This window comes from Macrosteles quadrilineatus, unplaced genomic scaffold, assembly GCF_028750875.1.
Source record: "Macrosteles quadrilineatus isolate MER2022 unplaced genomic scaffold, UCM_ALF_1.0 Scaffold_4__1_contigs__length_99947679, whole genome shotgun sequence".
In the NCBI taxonomy this organism is placed as follows: Eukaryota; Metazoa; Arthropoda; class Insecta; order Hemiptera; family Cicadellidae; genus Macrosteles; species Macrosteles quadrilineatus.
Window position 1 is genome coordinate 66,921,519 of NW_026542597.1, and position 23,101 is coordinate 66,944,619.

The window sequence follows — 23,101 nt, forward strand, 5'->3', positions numbered from 1 at the left end:
TGGTCTTCCCCTAACACGATACATTTTAACAATGCATTACCATTCTAACTTAAAAACACTAAACAGAACCTTAAAATCAATAAAAAAACAAATACGCAATGTTTACATAAGCTGGTACATTTAAAAATCTTATACAAAAGACTGTAGCAGTACTTCCATTAGAAAATGACTGGATCTTTGACGAACTGTGGGGCAGGGCAGGTATAATTTTTGACACTTCTGATATTTTTCCCTCTGTCCTTGGACCTTAAGCTTTAAAATGAATCCTCAACAGCCATACTACTTTTTCCTAGCTCGAGATATTTTGTGGGGACCGATTTGCTTACGGAATTAAATATATCTATATATTAAATATATCTATAGATAACATAGGTAAATCAGATAAATAACTGATAATTATGAATATATATATATATATTTATTTTTGTAATGTGAAATAACAACAACAAACACAAAACAAAAATATTGAACTGAAAAAGCGTGTTATCTTGTGTACAACATTCTCAGTCATAAAACAAATTTTACAAACTTCTCAACATAACAATGATCCCCTTTCAAACACAACTTTTTGGTCACAGATTACTTTAAACAGTTGATTTTCATTGTATAATGTTTGATTGTTAAGTGATTCTGACAAATAATGTGACACTTGGGGCTTAAAATGGTCATTTTGTCAAATGTTAGTAACAACCTAGAGGCTGAACCACAGGAGTGAAAAAGTGAAACTTTGCAATTATAGGTTATAAAATATATGTAGAAAATTGTTGCAATTTCATCCCTAATTTCTAAAATTGAAATAAAATTAAAAACACTTCTACACAGTTGGTTTTAGTTTGTAAAAAAACTTTCTCTCTTTGAGAGTAACAACCATTTACTTGCAAAAATATTTCTAAGTTAATATTTTGTTTCTTTTGACCGGTACATTTGAATACCTTTAGTTTTGAAAATCGCCTCCCACAGCTGATTAGACCAGCCCGCACTACGCCACACTGATCACCATGCTAAAAGTGACAGTGACGGCATACTCGGTGACTTGGGGAACTTCTGAGCTCATTTCTAAGGTCCCAACTTGCCCAAACAGCCGTAACCTGCCTCTGGATCATTGTCTAGCAGCAGTCGTCACAGTAGTGATGTTCTCTCAGTCAGGATCGGTCACCTCGTGCCCTCGACCACACAATTACCAGCCCCTGGGCGTCACTGGTGGCCAGTAGACTCTCATCATAGTTGAAGCTGACTCCCAGCACTGGACACGCATGGCCCTGCAGCTTGTTTACTACTGCCTGACCCTTCTCTCTCTCTACGTCCAAGAAGTACACACACGAGTCCTCACTGCCCGTCACTGTCAACATAGAGCACAGGGATAAGTAAACAGATAAGAGAAGATAACATCTTGTATGATTTTATTGAAAAAAGATCATTATTGGCATAAATATGTTTATTTTTAAAACAACATGGCTTTTATGAGTAAAACTACTAACTGGCGTTAAATTAACTGGAAAAATATGTTTAAGCGTCAAAAACAAGTTTTTTGCCTTTCTTTGGGACAAGTAAATGTTGGGAGATTACACTAACAAAACACAAGAACAAATAAAATATGCAATAAGAAAACTAATAGGAAACTAAACGAATTCCAAAACTTAAACTAAAAGTAGGTAAGTAAAAAAAAAAAAACAACTGTAAAAATATGATTAACTTAATATATTTGTAGGTTTTGATCAACAAAATTTCATCAAAACTAAGATTTAGAAACTACAACTTTCAATTTCTTCAATTGAAATGCCTCTTCCTCAACCTTTGTCAAATTATCAGTTGCGTCCAATTTTAGAAAGCTTAAAGAATCTTAAAAAACCCTTGTAACAAGTTCACGCTAGCAGTGTTTTGATCAGAAAGCATTGTACACAGCTTTACCAAGCAATACTATTTAACTCATAAGATTCAAGTGATTATGCTCAGATGTAGTACAAATCAGAACGGGGATGTGGTGTAACCTGCTTTATTTAGATTTTTTCAAAAAAATAATTTATGAAAAAAAGATTTGAGATGACATACCTATGCATGTGCCTTGACGGAAAGACATGATCGGGCAGAATGTGGACCTGACTAGGTATCGACTGCTCTTGTGACGAACATTTAACCTTCGTTTTAGTTGGAGACCTCCTTCTCGATCTATAACTCTGTGACAGAAAACCAGGTTAAACGTTACATGAAAATATACATTTGGTAAAAAACTTGTTAGAAATCAAACAATAGTATGTTAAAACAAATTAAATATTATCATCAATGAATATACAAGCTACATAGTTGCACCTATCCTAAACAGTTTGGACTGATAGTTTTAACAACAAGGTTGTGTTGTTTTAAACTGTGTAAATAGTTTATAAGCTAGCTATTATCCAGTTAGTAAAAAGGGTAACGTGTCTGGGAATGGACTTTTCAACAAATACAACCACAGGAAGATGAATTTAACAGAATTGAAGAGATCTTGTTTTACTATTTTGTTAGAAATAATGTGTTTAAAGTAGGTCAAATTAATATATTTTGAGTGAATGTACATAATTTCTCGTTTTTTTTATTACTCATATTGTTCCCTAAACCAACAATAAAATAACTCAATGTAGCTTAGCTTCTGGTTTTTGATGTTCCGGACGGGAAGCGGATATATCCGCCTTCTCTTCAGACAGACTGGCAGGTGCTTGAGCAGTAACCAGATGTTTCGCGGTACTAAGGCGCCACTTTCCTGCTCTCTCCATGGCTACGCTCTCTCCCGCACACTCCCCCCTCTCACCCGCACCTACCCCTCTCCAGCACCTCCCCCTCTCCCGCGCACCACCCCCGCCTCTCCTACGCTCCCCCCTCGACGTTTTGCGCTCAACACTACGTTGTCCTTATTTATTGTCTAAATATTGTTCTTTATCTATTGCCTAATGTTCTCAAGGTCATATAAAGACGGGTGGCGGATAAATCCGCTGCTTTTCTACTCATCTGCAGGCGGGTAGCGGATATATCCGCATAGCTCAATACAAGTAAAAAATTTTGACAGTATGAAGTGTTCTATTGTGTTTATTTTACGTATACTTGTATAACAAAACCCAAATAAGGAAAATTAATTTGTATTTTTTCCTATAATTTCTTCCCGTTCTATGTCACGATTTCACCCGTCCAGTTATAACAAGAAGTGAACCAACCATCTAGACAACAAAGCAGGATAGGTCTACTATACAAGGATAAAATTTTCCCTATTAGAAAACTCCCACTGTTAACTACAAGTCATAAAATATTTTTTATTTAACATTTATTTATTGACGTAACTTACAAGCACCACTACACATTTATATAGGAAAAGATAAAATTTATGATAAAATAAGTTTGTCAAAAACAAAAATTGTATACAACTACCAACCTGAACGTAGAGACACAGTTGTTGGAGCTGTTGACCAATAGGAGAGGCTCCCTGGCCTCCCGACTGACCCAGGCGCGCCAGCTGATACACGTGATGGCGCAGTCTTCCCCCACCACCAGCCGGCGCAGCTTGCTCAGTCTGCCGGTCTCCAGGTCAAAAGAGAAAGAGACAATGGTGCCCTGCAAATAGTGTGTTACGTTGTATTGCATCAAACAAGACTGGTTTCTCTTTATTTTTTATATCAATTGGCTCTCAGTTTTGTAAATCTAAAAGATTGTTGCAATGGTATCATGTGTGTTTAGTTTGTGTTAAACACAATCGATTTCATATCTTGCTAATTTTTAATGGTCTTACTCGAGTGTTCACAAAATTTAAGTGATTTGAGCATAAGCAATTCCATTGCCTCCACCTCACTTTAACTTTGAAACAACAGCTGATAGCTAATGAGCTGATAAAGTTAAGCTAAAAATTGCTTGGGGAAACCAGGAAACCTTTCCCTTAAACGGCCTAGATTTTGTGAACGGACTATAATAAATATTTTTTGCTCTTCAGACCATGAAAGAGGTGTTGAGGTTAGCATTGTGAAAATATTAAAAATTTCACTCAGTGGTTATTTAAAAGCTGGATAAAAAAAAAAAAATACTTTGCAAATTCTGTAATTAAAAGGCAACTTATTAGTAGGAAAAAAATCACACACAACAATTGATTTACTTTAATGTCAAAGGTACCATGAGTACATACAGCCTTAGAACATGGGGACGAAACAATTGTTCACGTTTAAAGAACAAACACATAGTTGTCGTAGACTATGACAATTTTACTACTCATATTATATTGGCAGCTCTAGGGTCCCAGACACAATATGCAATTTATTTCAAGGGTTTTGTATAAATTTAGGTCTCCAACTATATGCTGTCGAAAGAGAGCAAGTCAGTTCAATTCTAAAACTAGTGCCGTAAAACTAGTAGGTTTTTACTTCCCCCACCATTATTCTATCTGGTCCCTCCACTATACAACGCTAGTATTAGCCCAGTCAATAAAGGGATTGTGTCGAAAGTAATTAGTGAAAGGCTGATTTTTGGCCCATCGACTATTACCATTTAGACAAGTGTTCAGCCAAAAGTCCCCGCCCCTACCCCTCTTGCTTCCCCCCCCCTGTGCCCCCCTAAACATATAAAGTGTAAGGGTTTCGTAAATCACGTTTTTCTCGATTGTTAAACGACATATTGAATTGCAATTAGTTGTATTGTCTTTGTTATAGAATTTCCTACAATCATGTTCAGTTAACTTTCATCATAGCTGTTACCTTTTGTTCATTATTTGTATACAAATGTAAAGATTTATATATTTTTCAACATATAATTTTATTTTTGTTGCCTTAACTTTTTCTGCTGACGTTTTATGAAAATATGTTCAGAACAAAAGTTGTAGCTGCTTTCATTAGCTTTAAAATGATGTATAATAGTACTTATTTTAATAAAAATCATGCGAGATTCAGCCGGTGTAATGGAGTATGCGTACTCAATCAGTGAGCTAAGTTGGGCTGGCGTGGCGATGCAATATAGTACTATCATTGTTGTAATATGAAGAGTGTTTTTTTTTTACTTAAGGTATACTAATGCATTATCTCCATTCCCCACTGCAGCAAACCTGCGACTAAGCAAATTTTCATTTAACTGGCTGGATATTTACTCAAACATTCCCTTAAAATCGTCAGAATTATTTCCTGATCAGATTATTTTCATGAATACTTAGGTTTGCTGCTTCAGCCAAGGTATTGAAGAGTAATCTTTTATCGATATGTTGATAGCTTTTTATGAAATAAATAAATCTAATTAAAATATATCTATAAACAAGCAGACTACAACAGTTTTTTTATCGTCCAAAAGAATAAAATGGGAATTTAAAAACTTAATTTTTATGAATTATCTCCGTAATCGTTAAGCGTTTAACGTTGCTCCAATATACAAAATTATTTATTTTTTTAAGCTCTACAAAAGGGTTTGGAAAGAAATTGTAATAGTTTGTGGTTTTAGGGGGGAAATGGGAATAACCAACGTTTACCCCATAAAAACCCTTATAAAACCCTATTCCCATAGTCTGATCATGCTGGTTCACAAACTCGTTTGAATGAACGTAAATTGATATATTTGTACCAAATTTCATCAAATCGGATCATTTTTGTTTGAGTTATCACGCTAACTGACTCATGTATCTATATATATAAAGTGATAATATATATAGATTTATGATTTTAAGTTTTACATTTTATTTATGAATTTTAACGGTGGAGGGTGTTTTCGGCCTCTGAGGGCGTCAAAATGAAAAACTAAATCGGGCCCGGGTCTAGGTCTTACCATGAGACCTACGGTAATACGGTTTATTCTAAAAAAGTACTATGAGGAATTTGCTAAAAGAACAACCGAAACAAAACCCATGTACAGTTAATACAATTTATTTCTATCCTTTGTAATTTAAAAGCATAAAATCATTTTATATGTACATAATAATTTTATAGCATGTTATTTTTGAACAAAATAATTGCATTGTCATGATTTGAAGTTTACAACTTCTTTCCCCCCATATCTTATATTTTCAACACTGGGGTAAGACGACTCATCATACACTCGGTTTTTAATTTCTTGTCTTATCACAGCCGCAGCTGTAGAAACAATTCTCTTATAATCTTATCACCGTTATGCCTTTTATTTTAAGAGTACCAAGTTTCAGAGAAAATCTTGTCCACCCTATCTCTTAAACAAACTATGGAGGATTTATTTTTATGTTCGTAGTATAATAAGAAGTCTAATCAGCCCAATCATTTTTTCCTATTTTCAATACATTTACTTATAGTGTGTTTAGTAGTTAAATTACAGTATGAACTCAATCGACTGCTTTCCTTTTTTTTTGGTGTCTTAAAATAAAAAAAAATCTAGAAAATACAATAATGGGTAGAAACGTCTTTTACGAGTGCGGTAACGGATCAAATCAAATCAGTTTTATTTCCACAATATATACCAAATTTACAATTTTTCAAAAAATAAAATACGAATATATACAGTCTTTAAGCATTACTAGATAACCCGTTGCTCGAAATCGAGCAAAACTGAAGCTTGTATTAAAAAAATGAACAAAAACATAAACAGCAAGCAAGACCTTTATCAAAGAGTCACTCTAAAATAATTTATATCACTGATTATAGAAATATAAAAATATTATGATGTAAAAAAAATAAAAGTAATCTACAATATTTAAATTTACATTCACTCTCATACTGCTTTGGTTATCTCTTATGTATAGTAGGCTGGTGCACTCTATGAGCACGTAGATGACAACCACACACTGTAAAGTGAGCTTTTGACCTAATGTAGCTCAATTCCTCTCTTGACGCAAACCATCGCTACTCTTATTCTAGCATTGTTAAATTATTTCTTTGGTGTGTTCTGTTTTAGGCGTGTTTAAATTAGGGGCCCCAACCCAAGTCTCCGGTTGGGAACGTAGAGTTAAGCAATTGCATTTAACGTCAGATCTAGAATGGATACGCCTTTAACATTATTAGTGTTGGAAAAAACTATTGGCCAGGTGGTGCTTTGTTTTCAGCTTTAAAAATTGCTGCGACACCTACACAGGTAGCACCATTGTACCGAGGGAAGTCACTTCTTCTGTCTCTTATTATGTACATGAGAATCTCACTTGACTCCTCGGAGCTCTCGTCCCTAAATAATTTCTGCCACAGTCTTCAAAGATTTGCATATGGGTTTGGCATTATGACCCTATTTTCCGCATATTTTTTCATTGAAATTTTTGTTTCAATTTTGCTTAGTTCTCATTTGGGTTCTAGTGACATTGTCGTACTTACTTATATATCTGTGCGTATTCAGGATCATAATCTTCTTGAGGAATTAGAGGACCAACTCGGTGGTAAAACATGTCACCGATCTTAAAATTGTAGATCCCCTGTGGAACTTTCTCATCTTAATGAGCTTCAAAGCTGAGCTTGGTAAAGGCAGAATTGAATTGACGAACTTTATACAAATAATTTCTGGATATAAGTCTCACAGTCCTATTTTCAGATTGGGTGTTTCCAATAAGAATCTGAAGATACCTTCAGGTGAATTGCATAAATGAGGTAATCGAACCTTTCATTTATGGAAACAAAGAGTAAAAACTTAACCGTCTCGGGCAGCATTTTCTTGCTTAAAATAAGTAAGCCACTACAATGTAGACATTTAGCGTTCATTTGTCCGAGATTGGACTATCACAACGGTGGTACTACCACTATGTACCCATCAAATGTTCAATTGAGAGGTTTATGCAAGCGGTCATGTTCGCGTTCCCTCCAGCCACTCACAGTTCTTCGTCGTAGCCTACTGGCGGCATCTATATATTAATACGCAAGCAGGTTTCTTTTGATTTTAAATTGAAATTAATAAGCAAGTTAACCAAACGACAGAAAACACTATAAAGGAATTGGAATTTTTATACACATTGTAAATCACATGATAATATGGTAATGTAACGGATAACTGCCCTGTGAATAATTACTTTTAAACATTCAATTCATCACATCGAACTGTAACCACATGATAATCAGTAAAATACTATGTAAGGTAAATCAATTTAACCATAGACAAAAAGAATTAAATATTTATCAAATATTTATTCTTAAACACTTTGTTGTCTAGTAGGCCTATTGATAGAAAACTCTTCATTACCAGACTTAGTTAACAGATTGAAACAAAATATAAATTCCAGCTTTGCTCTGGAAGTTTTCAGTCCTGCAGTCTGTGGTTAACCTTAAATACTATTTCAAACTACGTCCATATGTTATTTGTAAACAAAGGGAAATGAGTTTGATCAAATGTCAACAGATAGCGCCGCCTTCCAAACTTTAGCCCTTAAGTGTATTTAAGTGATGCCCTTTCTTAATAATCTGAGACGTATTTGCACATCTACATGAAAATACCTTTAATTTGACACCTCAAACGTTAAAATCCGCCAAGCCGTTATCGAGTTATGACTGTGAAAAGAAACCTGCTTGCGTATTAATATATAGATACAGTACAGTGTTTACTTAAAATAATTCAAGTAAAATTAAATTTATAAAGTTATAATAGTATAAACTTAAATCAGCTATGGATCAGCTATTAGTATAGTAGTAGCTATTAGTATCGGATCAGCTATGGATCGCCACATAAAAATAGTGCACACGGTCCCTTCACGGTTAATATCTGGTATTACATAACCATAAAGTACACGTTTCAATATATCATTTTAAAGCTGATAGCAGCTACAATTTTGTTTGAAAAATGCTTTCATAAAATGACGGTGTTAAAAGTTTTGCAAAAAAATAAAATTACGAGTAAATAAATATTTATCTATACATTATTCTACGGATAACAAACAAACGGTAACAGTTAAGACGAGATTTAACTGGACATGTTTGTAGAAAATGTTATTACAAAGGGAATAAAACAATTGCAATTCGATGTATGTTAAATTTTTAACTTCCAGATTTTTGTTTAAAGATAACATCCTTTAAAAATACTACATACCTAAAAAAAATTTTTTTAAATGATAAACTAAATAAAATTTGTAAATGAATAAAAAAATAACTTTAAATGTTATTAACTTTACATGGGGATATCGATTGTTTTTTTAGGATAATACAATAGTTTTTCTTAATTCAAAAACAAATTCTATACATTACAACAATGATAGTATTTCGTGCCAGCCCCACCTAGACAAAACCCACTGATTGAGTACACATACTGCATTACACCGGCAGAATCTTGCAGAATTTTCATTAAAGTAAGTACTATTTTACATAATATTAAAGCTAATGAAAGCAGCTACAACTTTTGTTTTAAACATATTTTCATAAAACGTCAGCGAAAAAAGTTAAGGCAGCAAAAATAAAATTATATGTTCAAAAATATATAAATCTTTACATTCGTATACAAATAATGAACAAAAGGTAACAGCTACGACAGAAGTTAACTGAACATGATTGTAGGAAATTTTATAACAAAGACAATAAAACTAATTGCAATTCAATATGTCGTTTAACAGTCGAGAAAAACGTGATTTACAAAACCCTTACACTTTATATGTTTAGGGGGGCACAGGGGGGGAAGCAAGAGGGGTAGGGGCGGGGACTTTTGTCTAAACTCTTGTCTAAATAGTAGTAGTCGATAGGCAAAAAATCACCTTTTTACTAATTTCCCCTCCCTAAAAACACAGGTTGACTTGACTAACTATTCTCGCGGATCCGCGCCGCGAGCGCTCTTGCGCCCGACGCCGCCTCCTGTTTTCGGACTGATTCTGTCAACTGGCTGCAATTAAAATACGTAAAACCTATATCATTTTAAAGATTGAGAAATACGCCAACTTTTTATATAAAACATTTTTCTCTATCTCGTCTCATTTCAATACAAATCAACTTAACACACGAAGGTTGAAATTTAAAAGTGAAAAAAATTACATTCAAACTTAAATTACAAGAAAACTATTGAATATATCGATTACTTATCACGTTTTTTGTAGAGAATATTTTAAGGATTGAAATGGCGAAACAAAATTTATTCTATTGCTGTTTGTTTCTGAGATATTGATAAATTGATAAAAGATTACACAAATATACTTAAAAGGGTGTAGGGGGGAAAGCAAGAGGGGGAGGGGCGGGGACTTTTTAGAAAATGTTCCTTATATGATCTACTAACATCCATGAAAAAATCAGCCTTTCACTAATTACTTCCGACAAAGCACTATTTTGTCCCTTTATTGACTGGGCTATATTGTTGTAGCTGTAGCAGCAGAAAAAAAGAGAAAAACAATGCTCTCACCAAGAATGATTTTTTTTCTGGAATTAAATCTTTGATTTACTGAGTCTACCACTGCTGAAATTGATTGCCAGGGTCACTTTTCAAAACACAAACCAACAAAAAAAAAGAAAGACAAACGACACATAAACAATGCTTACAAAACAAAACTAGCCATGTTTACTAACCTTGTCGTTGCCAGCCCATATCAGTTGGCCAGAAGCATCAAAGGCCAGACTCAACACCTTGCCCCCCATCTTGCTGCTTCCTCCTCTAGGGTAGATACCCGTGGATACATTCAAAACTTGCACCATCCCTCGCCCGTTGCCTACCTGGTGACATCAGCTAAGGAAAAATGGCATTGACCTGAGCTGTGATATAACTAAAAATAGATTTTACATTTCGTCAAAAGCTCAATCAGTTGTAACTTGCAATACGAGGGATTAACCTCCAGTCAGCATCCAGTTCAGGTCATGTCAAACGGTATCGTTTGTGCGACAGGACCGTTAACTTAATTTTTTTTATTTATGTAACTGTAAAATATGTCCGTGTTATGTGTTTTTACTGTGACGACGCTGCTTCAGCTGAGGATGTCTAATGATGGCACGTTGATGCTGAAACGGCCGTAACACAAGTTACAACTGATTGATCTGAAAAGGTAAAACATATTTTTATTTTATCTTTTGTTTTAAATCTACTGTTGACAAAACAACTAACTATGGCGCTGTATAAAGTGTATAAATGACATAGTTAGATAAGGGTAAAATTTATTAAAGCTAACATAAATTATTTTTTAAACGATTAAGCTAAAAATAAAATAACTACAGTATTTCATTAAGGTGGGAGGTGGACAAGACTTTATTTTAAGTTTGTGATGAGCATTTTTACAAAATAACCCATCTAATTACCCATCTAAAAAAAGATTTTTTAGAATATCCTTTTCTTGTGTGATTAGTTTAAAAAATTGGGCAATAAAGGGGAATAAAAATGAAATCAGATTTTTGTTAATTTAACTCTCTTAGCACCAGGGAATTTTACTTATTTATGTCTACTTTTGTCATGTTTTCTTATTATCTTACGGAAACACAAATCCAAATTCTTTTGAAAGAACCTTGCAGTAGACACACAAATCAATGATGGTTAAAAAGTAACAAAACTTTAGGTGCGACTAATAAGGAATCCACTTTCCATCAACTTCTACTATCATTGTTCACTGTTATACAACTTAATTAGATTGTACCTCAGAAAACATGAACAGTCATGCCAGAAAAGGATACAATGACCATGTTGTTGTTTGCGGGCTGGAATGCGCAAGACAGCAGTTCTACCCCGGCCTGATCTCTGACACAGCGTAGACATGAATGTGACGTCACGTCCCACAGACACAATGTTCCGTCCAGCGAGCACGACACCACTAGATCATTGGCCACGGACCAGTCACAAGCTGCATACACAAAACATATAACAGGCAATCTTGCAAATGTCTTCCTTTTACATCCTAGGACTGTAGGCTCTATCCCAGAACCTGCTATACTGAATAGTCTTTCCAAAAAATCTCCAACCTTCCATTTGCTATTCAAAACCAGATTTTGTTATTCTTAAGTTATCTACAACAGTATCTATTTTAAGGTTGTTTCATTTAACTATGAACAAAATATGACAGATCTTCATATACTTTCCTTCAGAAAACATTTATGACTAAAGAGTAATCAAAGTTTGGATTGCTTCTTTACAAAAACGTAAAAAGTGCAATTTATCTACAAACACACGTGAAAAATATAGAACAAACCTATTAAAAAATACATACAGTAGGTTTGTGAGTACTAAGGAGATACAAATATTTATAGGACCTACCACAATGAAACCAGTGGCAGAGATAAGAACCCGTGGGCCTGCGCCGGTGGCCTGTCACCATCTCCTGTGATCGCGGCCAAATCCCTAATATCTCCCGCGGTGACGGAAGCATTAAATCTTTCCGTAATCACCACAAAATCCTAAATATGTCCGGCGGGAAAAGAAAAATCATCATCGTCTTTTGCAATAGCGTAAAAATCTTGAAAACCTTGCACGGTCATGGATACATTAATATCGTTTTCCACTATCGCAGCAAAATCCTGAACGTCTTCCCCGGTCGTGTGGACATCATTGTTGTCTTCAGCAACCACGGCAAAATATTGCACATATCTCGTGGCTTTTGAGAAATTGTCATGGTCATCTGTGGGGCAATGATCTCGTCGACATTCGGGCTCGCGAAAAAGAGTAGGCTTTCTGTGCTCACAATGTTATCACTGTGGTAAAAGCTTGGCTTCAGCTCGGTTTTGTGACTTGTGCTAGATCTCTCATGCTTGCTTGTGGGCCAGGCTCGGCTCGGCTTGAAAATCGATATTCTCTACTATTAAAAATTAACACTTTCCAAATTAAACCTATTTTGTACTGACCCGACTCGAGGTAAAGAAATCTGGTCCGTAGCCCCCTAATAATGAAAATGAAATAATGGAATTATTTATTTAGCTAGTGTCCTAGGTTTATTCGCTGATTTCATCTTCAACAAAATGATCGAGTCCATTATTTTTTTACAGAGGGCCATGCTTATGAGTATGCCATAGGGTTGGGGCAGCTGGAAAAGCCTATTGTGCAATCAAGTTCATTCAGTTCTATAATCAGCATAGATGGGCATCTCTGGTGTGACCCGCAAAGGGGCATATCTATTCTAAATACAGCCCTATTATTATAGCGCCTTTTTGCAGGCCACGAGAAGAGTTGATGCATCCCGCAAGACTGCAGAAAATTTTTTTACTTAGGTTAGTAGAGAATTTTCATTGACTGGTCAAGTAGTGTCAGTTTAGTAGTTGTAAATTATTTGTCCTCCTACGGGGAATACGATCACTGCTCAATTATGCACTCAAGAGCAATAGTGCTGCCAAAATGCCTATTTTAAAATAATTTTTATTTACGTTTATTTGTTGCAAACATTTCTGAGTTGTGTGGGGATCCGGCATAAAGCAAACCGGTTTAACAAAATCAAACTGTCTTCGATTAAAAGGGGCATACCTGTGACAGCCTTTTTGTGTCCAGTGAGCACACAGTCCACGCTGGGAGGGGAGGTTGTGACATTACAGATGGAGACTGACCCATCGTTGGAGGCGCAGCAGAGCCGAGAGCGATCGTTGTAAGCAAACTTGGTCATGGTGACTGCCGCCGTGTGCTGCCAACAACACACATTGAATAGTCTACAGGGAGGAAAAGCCTAAAATGATAAACTATATAGGCTACATTATCACTATTATTGTATTTCTCCATTTTAGTCCTAAGATTTTCTATAGATTCTAATGGAATGGATTATCGAGTATTTCAGAGAGAAACAAAGGGTTCTGTTTCAAGCATTAGACATAAGTATTGACTACTGAAGCAAAAAGCAGATGTTCGAGTTAGACTGACATGTGGTGAATATGATGAAGATAGAACAAATATAAGGAAACCCTCAAAGGAGGAACATATCATGAACACTCACAGGAGAAGTAAGGTGATGTTGCCAAAGACATGAACATTTTGAGGGCCAATGAAGAAGATTTATCAGAGGAACTGGTAGCAGTTTGTTGGGCCCAAATTCCAAGTTGGGTTCAAATAAATGTAGAAACAGGCCTTTTAAGTGATGAGTGTATTAATTATCATATTGATTTTTGTGAGGGGGGAATCAAAAACAGAGATGGTTCTCTACGTTATGTCATTTATTTTTTTTTTAGATACATGATCAAAGCTCATTTATCTAAAAAAAAAATTTACATAAATATAGTAAAATTCCATACCATTCATGAGCTATCAAAAACAATGTGACACTTGCCAGCAATAAGAGTTAAAACCGCATAAAACCAGGTAAAAATATGATTGCTAAAACAATAGCATAATAGAACTCTTAACCAGATTACGACAATGTGGCCCACTTTTTCCATCGTCGGGAATTTTAATTTAAGATAAATCTCAAGCCCATACAAACTGTTCCCTGTGGAGGAGGGTGGTAGTCAGCAGAGTATTGGAGACGAGGTCAGTCGGGTGCGAGAGTGAGTTGCCGGGGTTTTAAGATGCGGAGGTGACAGACGACTCGAGGGACAAGAGCAGGTGAATGAATGTCCTGAGACCCACAACTATCTGGAAGCTGAGAGTATCGGAGAGGCGAGAAGGGTGAGAAGAACAACAAGAGTAAGAGTGAACATGTAAAATAGGAGTTGGCCAATTGTGAGCTAGGGAGGACCAATAAAGGAGGGAGAGACGTCAATGGCAAAGTCAGGCAAATAAAATTGTTAAAGGTAAGACAATAATTTGACTTTTCTCACCTACACCCCCTACAGTCACAGAACTTCGAGGGTGAGGGTGGACGTAACAATGTTCAACATCCATATTATTAAAAATAGCTGAAAGAATAACCCCGCAGCAGAAAACCTGCTGACTGGGCAAATTTTAATTTGTCTGATTGGATTTTCACTCATATAAGTACCCCCCTCTATAACAAGATAAGTGCTCTCCATTTAAATAAGTTAACGTTAGATTTAGCAGGTACAGAACTTAAGTTATTTTTCACGTTAATGTAAAATGTCATCTAGATTGGAAAAAAATCGCTCAAGATCTATATATATATTTGAAGGAATAGTGTGTTTGGCCCCTGGGGACATAAAAACTTAAATTAAATGGTTGTGTCATGCTAAAAACCTCTTCCCCATAGGGCAATTCACAAAAAATATGTTTGTTGCATGTTGTGTTAAAATTTTGCAACAATCGGCGAAGACAATAATGATGTTCCTTTACCGCGGGGGTTATTCCAGGTTTTGCTGTGATCGCGGGAGACAATGACAATGTCTACATGGCCGCTGGAAATTTTCAGAATTGTGCCCCGATCGTAGAAGACGATGATGATGTTCGTTACCGCGGGGTTATTCAGGGTTTCGCCGTGACTGCGGGAGACAATGACAATGACTACACAAACGCAGAAAATTATCAACATTTTGCCACAATCGTGGAAGACGATGATGACATTTCCGTGAACGTGGGAGACGAGGATGATGTCTACATGCCCGCAAGAGATAATCAGAATAGCCGCAAAGAAGACGATAATGCCTACACGACCAAGAGAGATGTTTCATGATTTTGCCGCGATTGCAGAAGACGATGATGATGTTCGTTACCGCAGGGGATATTCAGGGTTTTGCCGTGATCGCGGGAGACAATGTGGGAGACGATGTGGGAGGGGGGGCCTTCACTTCAATCCCGCCCCTCCTCATCTGTAGCTTGATCCGCCACTGATACATAACAAAGGTGCGTGTATGGAAAAACAAGCTAAAACATTCAAAAAGGTACATACAGCTTAAAAGTTGAGTCAAGACTTGTGTTTTAAAACTGTGACGTGACATCATGAGTCGAAAAACTTCAAGTTTTGTATATAGGATCTGATGATAGTATAACAAATACCGAAACGCGTAATCCTGTTGGATATTCAAGGACCACTATAGGCAGTCTGCAGGTATTGTAACCTTCTTATATTGATTAAAAGTTACATTTATTGTGAGTAGACATACTACCTGATCAAATATGTGGTGCACTCCAACAAAGGCATAGTTCTCGGCAATAGTGTTGCCACCGACTATGGCCCTGGAAGCCTCGGCTTGTCGGGTTGGCACCAGACCATGGTCAACTTCAGTGGAGGACCGATGAGTCGGAGGGTCCCATCCAGTGTACTCCGGAGACTCACTGACCTGACAACAACAATCAATATGAGCTACAGCACAACGCAGAGACAAAAAATGCTATCCAAGGCATGATGCAAATTTCATAAAAAGAGAACTTTTGCTGTACGCAGTATGCAATCCGTTTGTCCATTAAGTGGACCAGTCTTGTTTCCTACACATTAGTGACGCATAGCGGCACGCTATATTTTATATAGTGTAAGCATTTCGCAAAGCCGGGCTGCATGACCAACTTGTTTTCCTATGCTACTACATTAACACTCTCTCCCCACCTTCCTACACTCTTGTCCTCCTTCTTCATCAACCGTCCTGAGAATAGGAACAGCAAATTGTGACCTTCTCCACCGATATAACGGATAAGGTTTAATTTAGATTATATTCATGTAGGATATAAGTAGAAATACAAATAATGTTCGGCTAAGTCAGGAAACAAGTGGGGATGCCTTCAGTCTCGCCCGACTATTGAAATGTGGGAAATTAATTCTTTGCCGGCTTCGCTGGCTTCACCAGCAAGCCTTCTCAAACCTGAAAATTCAATCACATGTTCCCAGAATGTAGCTTAACAATTATCAGTCAAATTCATAGATATTTTTCATTCAGCATTCTATTTACCATATTATTAGCATTATTACCATTATTATTATTATTATTATTATTATTATTACCATATTCATTCAGCATTCTATTTACCATATTATTAGTAAGTAATTCTCCATGTACAGTTCATAGTTTGGAAGGATAGGTCCATAGTTAAATAGTTAGTTAAATTAGTGTAAATCAAAGCTGGCTAAGCAGGTGTTCTGATCTGGGTAAAGATCTCCGTCCATCTGTTCCCCAGCAATCTTCCTAATTTTATTGGTAGCAGATTCAGCACGCTTAAACTAAGTTTGGTCCAGACTCAGCTATTCCAACCCTATTAGCATTACCCTATTTATTCCCTCCTGATTCCTCGAATTTCCACCAATATCCCATCATCATCATCACCTAAGTCCCCCCCATTTCACCATCTTCAATGCCCCGCGGCTACACATTTTTAAGGCTTCTCTTCTTTTAAGTTTCCTAAATTGGTTTTAAAATAACACAATTGCAGCTCTTATCGGTAATTTAAGAAGAAAAAACTAAAGTAGCCTAGTATAAAACAGGAACAGCTTTGATGAGATGGAACTATTAACTATTATTTTAGACGAACATAACATACCCTGCTGCTACTCCTTGCACTCATACTTCGACTCTGCATACTAGCCTGGTCATAGCCCAGTCCATACCTCTGTTGTAGAATCTGACACCGTATCTTGAGATATTGTCTTCGCAGATTTGTGTCCTGCAATATACAAAACTAATCAGCCAATATTTTAATTATTTAGGAGCATGATTTAGAAACACTAATTTGCATTTAGAAGATAATGATTTTAGCCTTGGGGTCTCATAACAAAATCGTAAAACGAAAAACTAAGGAGTCTGGTACAAGCCAGAGTTGCAGCTGAAATTAACAGTTTGGGTGAAATAGAATATTCCTTGATTGTAGGGCGATTATAATCAGGTACTTTGAAGACAACACAGAACAACTTCTGGAACAGTTCAGTCATCTAGCTTTGAATCCAGAGGAGTTGAATCTGAACATTATAAGAGAATAACGGTGAGAAAAGTACATGGACAAGACAAAATTCAAAATGAGATTTGATTAAGATAAATTTCGAAGTTCAGAATCTTCAGTAAAATGCTTAAAAATGTATAAATTAGTTTCAGGCCTATAAATTTACAAGAAGTAGGTTTACTCTAATTAATTCTTACCTCTCCTTTGGAGTATTCCCGGAGCAACTGATTGCGTCTCCGAATATAAAGTGTTCCTGTGGAAAAATACTAGATTACACAACTTCACACAACCGTACTAAGCAAAGAAACTACTGTGTCTAAGGGTGTATTTCTTAATATTCAGCACATACCAATAAAAATCATTGAGATTGTTTAACTGTTCAAGAGCAATGTTCACAATAGTTGGGCCTACTAACACAATTAAGATGAATCGGTAACAAAAAAGAACATTGCCAAACCAATAACATAGATGAAGTAATCTATATATATAAAAGGCAAAGCCCTCACTGACTCACTGACTGACTCACTCACTCACTCATCACTAATTCTCTTACTTCCCATTTACCTAGGAGGCTGAAATTTGGTACACTGATTCTTTAGACATTAAATAGGAAAACTAAGCTGTTTTTATTCTGATCGGACTCTTTTGCTCCGCCCCAGTGGCTCTGGAGTTTCCCATGTTAACCTTATGAGTACTCATATTTAAATGGAATTAATGAATCTTAACAGCTGTTTGAATTACTTCAACCAGGATGTGATTGAGCGATGCGAACAAGCTCACTTATGAAGTTAAACGGGGCAAAGCCCGTGGGTACAGCTAGTCTAAATATATAAAAGGCAAAGCCCTCACTGACTGACTCACTCACTCACTCATCACTAATTCTCCCACTTCCCATTTACCTAGGAGGCTGAAATTCGGTACACCGATTCTTTGGGCATTAAATAGGAAAACTAAGTAGTTTTTATTCTGATCGAGTTTTCAGGCTCCGCCCCAGTGGCTCTGGAGTTTCCCATGTTAACCTTATGATTTTTCATATTTAAAAAGAATATCTTAACAGCTGTTTCAATTAAACAAGTTGGTTCTGTTCTATGATGTTCAATAGCATTAAAGTTACAAGGATTACCAACAGGGTGCAGCACTATTATTTTTTTTAATTTATGACTACAGCCAATTTGCAACCAAAAGGTGAGTGAGCGTAGCGAACGAACTTCAACCTGGAAGCGAGTTAGCCTAGCGAACGAGCTAACCAGAAGGCAAGTGAGCGGAGCGAACGAGCTCCAACCTAAAGGTGAGTGAGCGTAGCGAACGAACTTCAACCAGGACGTGATTGAGCCATGTGAAAGGGTTCACTTGTGAAGTTAAACGGGGCAAAGCCCGCGGGTATAGCTAGTATAATATATAATCCAAACCTGATGCATCTTAGCCCTAACTTACTTATTATTACCGTAATAATTGAAGTGAATGTCCCAATCAAAGCCTACTGTAGGCTACGTTGTTATGTTTGTTTGTGGTTCCCAATATTGTATTGTAACTCGATATTCTCTTCCCTTCAGAATTTTGTAAGGACCTATAAGTGGGTCATTGCAGATCCGAATGTTAGTATAATAACTTAACTAGCTATTTAAAAATTTAAAAACAAAATAACTTATCAACTTAGCGAAGAGGACCCAATTAAGTTGGTCTGTTTTTTAGGCTTACCATGTCCAAGCCCTAATTTTATTACTTTAAGAATAAGCAACGCTTCTATCTTAATTTTAAGTAATTTTTGGTCCAAGTTAATTAATTGAGCTGTATTAGGGCCTAGATCTCAATAAATACCAAGATGCGTCTCAGAGCTATTTTAAGCAAATAAAAAATGAGTTCTGGATGATTTTGATGACAGTTTTTTAACATTAAAATATCAGTTTTTATCTACCTCAAGGCCTAATGATTAAGGTTAACTGCGTTAGCTGGCTCCAGCTCCTAACAAGCTTGTTCTCTTTAATCAAACTGTCGACCTTCTAAATACTAGGCAAGCCCTATATCCACACAGCTAGGCATATCCACTCCTGCTATAAAAATAACAGGTAAGTTAAGTTTTTGATTTTTAGATTTTTTATTAGTGAGAGGTGGAAAAATGCATTTATGCACACAGGTGGCACAGGCCTGTAGTGTGGGGACTCCAACGGGTTTAAGGCCCTTAGACTACCCACTAAAAACCTCCTCTACTCCTTGAACACTAGCCTGGGAACACTTGTCCCACTTCATCAGAACTAGGCTGAGTCTGCCTACGCCCAAAGGGCTTACTCCATGTCTAGTCGTTCATTTCTTGTACGATCAGGATCGTTCTTTTTCAATTAAAGGATATTGGTTCCGGACAATGTGCGACCAGCAGTCCCAGTTGTCCTCACCCTTCAGCAAGGTCTCACAAATCTATTCAACCGACAGCACCCAAAAGATGTTGATTGGCCTCCCGGCGGAGCATATCCCATCGTGGAAAGTAGAAGAAAGCGTTTTTTGCGTCGTCGGGAATGTATGAGCAGTAAATACAGTCAGGTGAATTTGTTCCACCCACGGTTGAAAATGTCTGATGAGTCTGGCAACCCAACGTCCTCTAGTCTCCCTTTCCCAGCTTTCTTGCTACATCTGAAAAGTAGGGGAACGCTCTTCTGTTCTTGCAGCGTCCTTCCCGATGTAGCCTTGTCTCTGGTAGATTGCCTTACTCTGCTGCCAAGAGTTTGACTGGGATAAGTCAAGCAATCACCCAAACGGCCGGTTCGGACACCATACAGTATGCAGAAGCGACCCTGAGTGCCGCCTGACGCTGCACTCATGCGAGCCTCAACCTGAACACTTCTTTGTTGAGCGTGTCTGCCCACACCTCAGAGCCATGGAGAAGCACGGACTGGACTGCAGACTTCAAGAGTCTTCTACCGCTGGACCAAGGAACACCGACATTGGCCAAAAGCTTACTAGGAGCAGCGACACTCCTAGTCAGTCTTGTCAGCCGTACGGAAGATTTGGTCTACACAGCTCAACTTGTTGTCCACCATGACACTGAGGTACTTGGGGGTTAGCGTGGTTTGGACAACTACGTTCCCCACTTGTAGCGGAACAATGGTTTCAATCCATTTCTTCGTAAGGATGACAATCTCACAACTAAAAACAGTCTCCTCTAGCATCTCAGATCTCAGAAAGCTGTCGTAGACAGTATTCCACAAATCTGGCGGAGTATTGAGCCTTGCGCGGCACCGGAAGTGACATCCATCGTCCACGCACCACCTTTCATTTCGTGGTAAGTTAAATAACCTATTGAAGTTTAGAATTATAAAATAGGCTAAACACATACTAAAAAATACAGTGCTACGCAGATCTTGGACCAACAGGCCTACTTACTAAAATTAGGATGGTTTGGAGCTCGGTGAGCATTAAATCTTGCATCCAGGGCAAATACTTGCTGCTGCCAAACTGCCGTCATTTTGATGTATATTTTATATAGGGCTAAATGAAGGTGTTTTACAACAACTACGTAAAGGCCTAATAAACCATACCGTATTGTTATAATGAAGCACTGTGTATGGACAATACTACAGTATGATGAAAAACCTCGTTGAACTTAGACAAAACAATGACGGAAGAAGACTAAGTATTTAGTTTTGATAGGCATGTAAAATATTATTCAATTTCCAATAAGCTAACAATACTTTCGAAGCTAGCGAGAACGTTGACAGTTGAGTTGACGTTGTCGTTGTCACTCAGCCTCACTTGCTATGCTACTTCACTTGCTTAATGCTTATGCTAAATGCTTGGCAAGCATATAGCATATAGCATTGCTTGCACTTGTTCTTGTTGGTTGACGTTGACTTGACAGCGACGGGAAAAAAAGACCCACCCATCAGGAACCAGACGACATTCCCGTTTAATAATTTAAAAAAACCCTAACAGATGACTAGTTATTCAAGATCACATGCTGCTGAGAAAAACAATTAGTTTTAAATCTGAGTCCTTTGAGGCTAATCATTGATTATGGGTGATAGGCAATGGTATGATTATATGGTACAACTATTATTTTAATGGATATTTGGTTTATCTTTATCTGAATACTTTATCAATTAACTGGTAAAATTGAATTTAAATTTAATTGAATTTAATTGAGAATAACACCTCAAAAGTGTTGATTTGTTTGAATAAATTCTTCAGTTTAGTTCGATTCCCGGCGCACCTACAAATCATATGGGGTTGGACCGCTTTCCATAAAAGCGTTGGGTATCTCCTCTACAACTCCTTGAAAGTAGATAATAAATAAAAATAAAATAATCACTGAGGCAAAACTTTTATTTCTGACTCCAAAGTTAATCCAGTACAAAAGAGAAAACCGGTACTTAAGTTTCATTTGAATTTACCTATCACAACCTAACCAAACCTAACATGTCACATGTATATATTTGGAATATTTTGTACTAAACACTTCATATCTCATCCGAGAGCACAAGTACAATGGTTAAAGATCGATGGGTAGCGTAGAGATCAGATGGGGAAACCACGCGTTTAAACACTCATCTCCATTCATACTTGGCTTAAAATACCTACTTTGTATGGTCGCCATTTCAAAGAAAGAGTATTAAAAAAAAAGTTGTATAATACACTAAAAGTGACCACCGAGCCTGCCACCGAGCGGAGTTGGACTGGACCTTTCGGCGGCCATAAAATTTGATCAGCTGGCTTTAATGAATACCAAACAGTTTGTTATTTTGATAGGTTTAAAATTTGAACCCATACTTTCCTTCGTTTTATGCCTTAAAAATTATAAGTCAAAACTATAAGATTGGTGCTTATAATTGACCATCCTTGTTGCAGCAAAATTTTGTTACTTGTGCAAAGGTTGCAGAAGATAGAAGATTCACTTCTATGGATTTCAATTGACTGACATATTTTACTGTGTTAAGATAGATACCTCTAGTTTGCGTTGTACGACAGCCTCCTTAGGTCTGAAATGCCTGAAGAAACCGTTTTAGTTGGGTACGCAGATGACATTGCAGCTTTAATAGCTGCTCATAGTGTTGAGCTGGCCCAGCTAAAATTAAACCGAGTCATGCGAACTATAAACGCATGGATGGCAGATCACGGTCTCTCACTCGCGCTGAACAAAACTGAGATCGTGATTCTGACCAAAAAGCGGATTGACACCATTGTGCCGTTGAGGGTGGGGGACGTCGAAGTCCAGTCCGTTCGTGCCGCCAAGTATCTTGGTGTCATGGTGGACTCTAAGCTTAGCTGGCGGGACCAGATATTCCGAACGGCGGACAAGGCCGCTAAGGTGATCTCTTCTCTTAGCCGGTTAATGGCCAATGTCGGAGGTCCTCGTTCCAGTCGCAGAAGGCTGTTGATGTCTACAGTTCAGTCTGTGCTCCTGTATGGTGCGGAGGTGTGGGCAGACGCGCTCAATAAGGAGGTGTATAGGATGCGGCTTGCCAGAGTGCAGCGTCAGGCAGCACTCAGGGTAGCATCCGCCTACCGAACAGTGTCTGAACCTGCCATCTTGGTGGTTGCTGGAGTAATCCCCGTCAAACTT

General features: G+C 37.2%; 1 protein-coding gene across 1 annotated transcript; it reads right to left on the reverse strand.

Annotated features, from left to right (window-relative positions):
• Window positions 1–411: 411 nt before the first annotated feature.
• On the reverse strand, window positions 412–21,379 carry LOC128992225 (WD repeat-containing protein 13-like). Its single transcript, XM_054415695.1, has 10 exons — window positions 20,926–21,379; window positions 17,748–17,803; window positions 17,155–17,277; window positions 15,792–15,965; window positions 13,273–13,426; window positions 11,499–11,665; window positions 10,410–10,553; window positions 3,401–3,579; window positions 2,050–2,174; window positions 412–1,339 (listed from the first exon to the last, which is right to left on the reverse strand). The coding sequence occupies exons 1-10, from the start codon at window positions 21,005–21,007 to the stop codon at window positions 1,143–1,145; spliced, it is 1,401 nt and encodes a 466-aa protein (XP_054271670.1). The 5' UTR covers window positions 21,008–21,379; the 3' UTR covers window positions 412–1,142.
• Window positions 21,380–23,101: the final 1,722 nt, after the last annotated feature.

What these genes read in the sequence shown, in the direction of transcription:
- LOC128992225 (XM_054415695.1), bottom strand. Translation starts at nt 21,007, where the DNA reads ATGACGGCAGTTTGGCAGCAGCAAGTATTTGCCCTGGATGCAAGATTT. An exon ending in TCCAAACCATCCTAATTTTA is followed by an intron (nt 17,804 to 20,925) that starts GTAAGTAGGCCT and finishes ATTTTTCCACAG; the next exon opens with GAACACTTTATATTCGGAGA. An exon ending in CCGTCAAGGCACATGCATAG is followed by an intron (nt 1,340 to 2,049) that starts GTATGTCATCTC and finishes CTATGTTGACAG; the next exon opens with TGACGGGCAGTGAGGACTCG.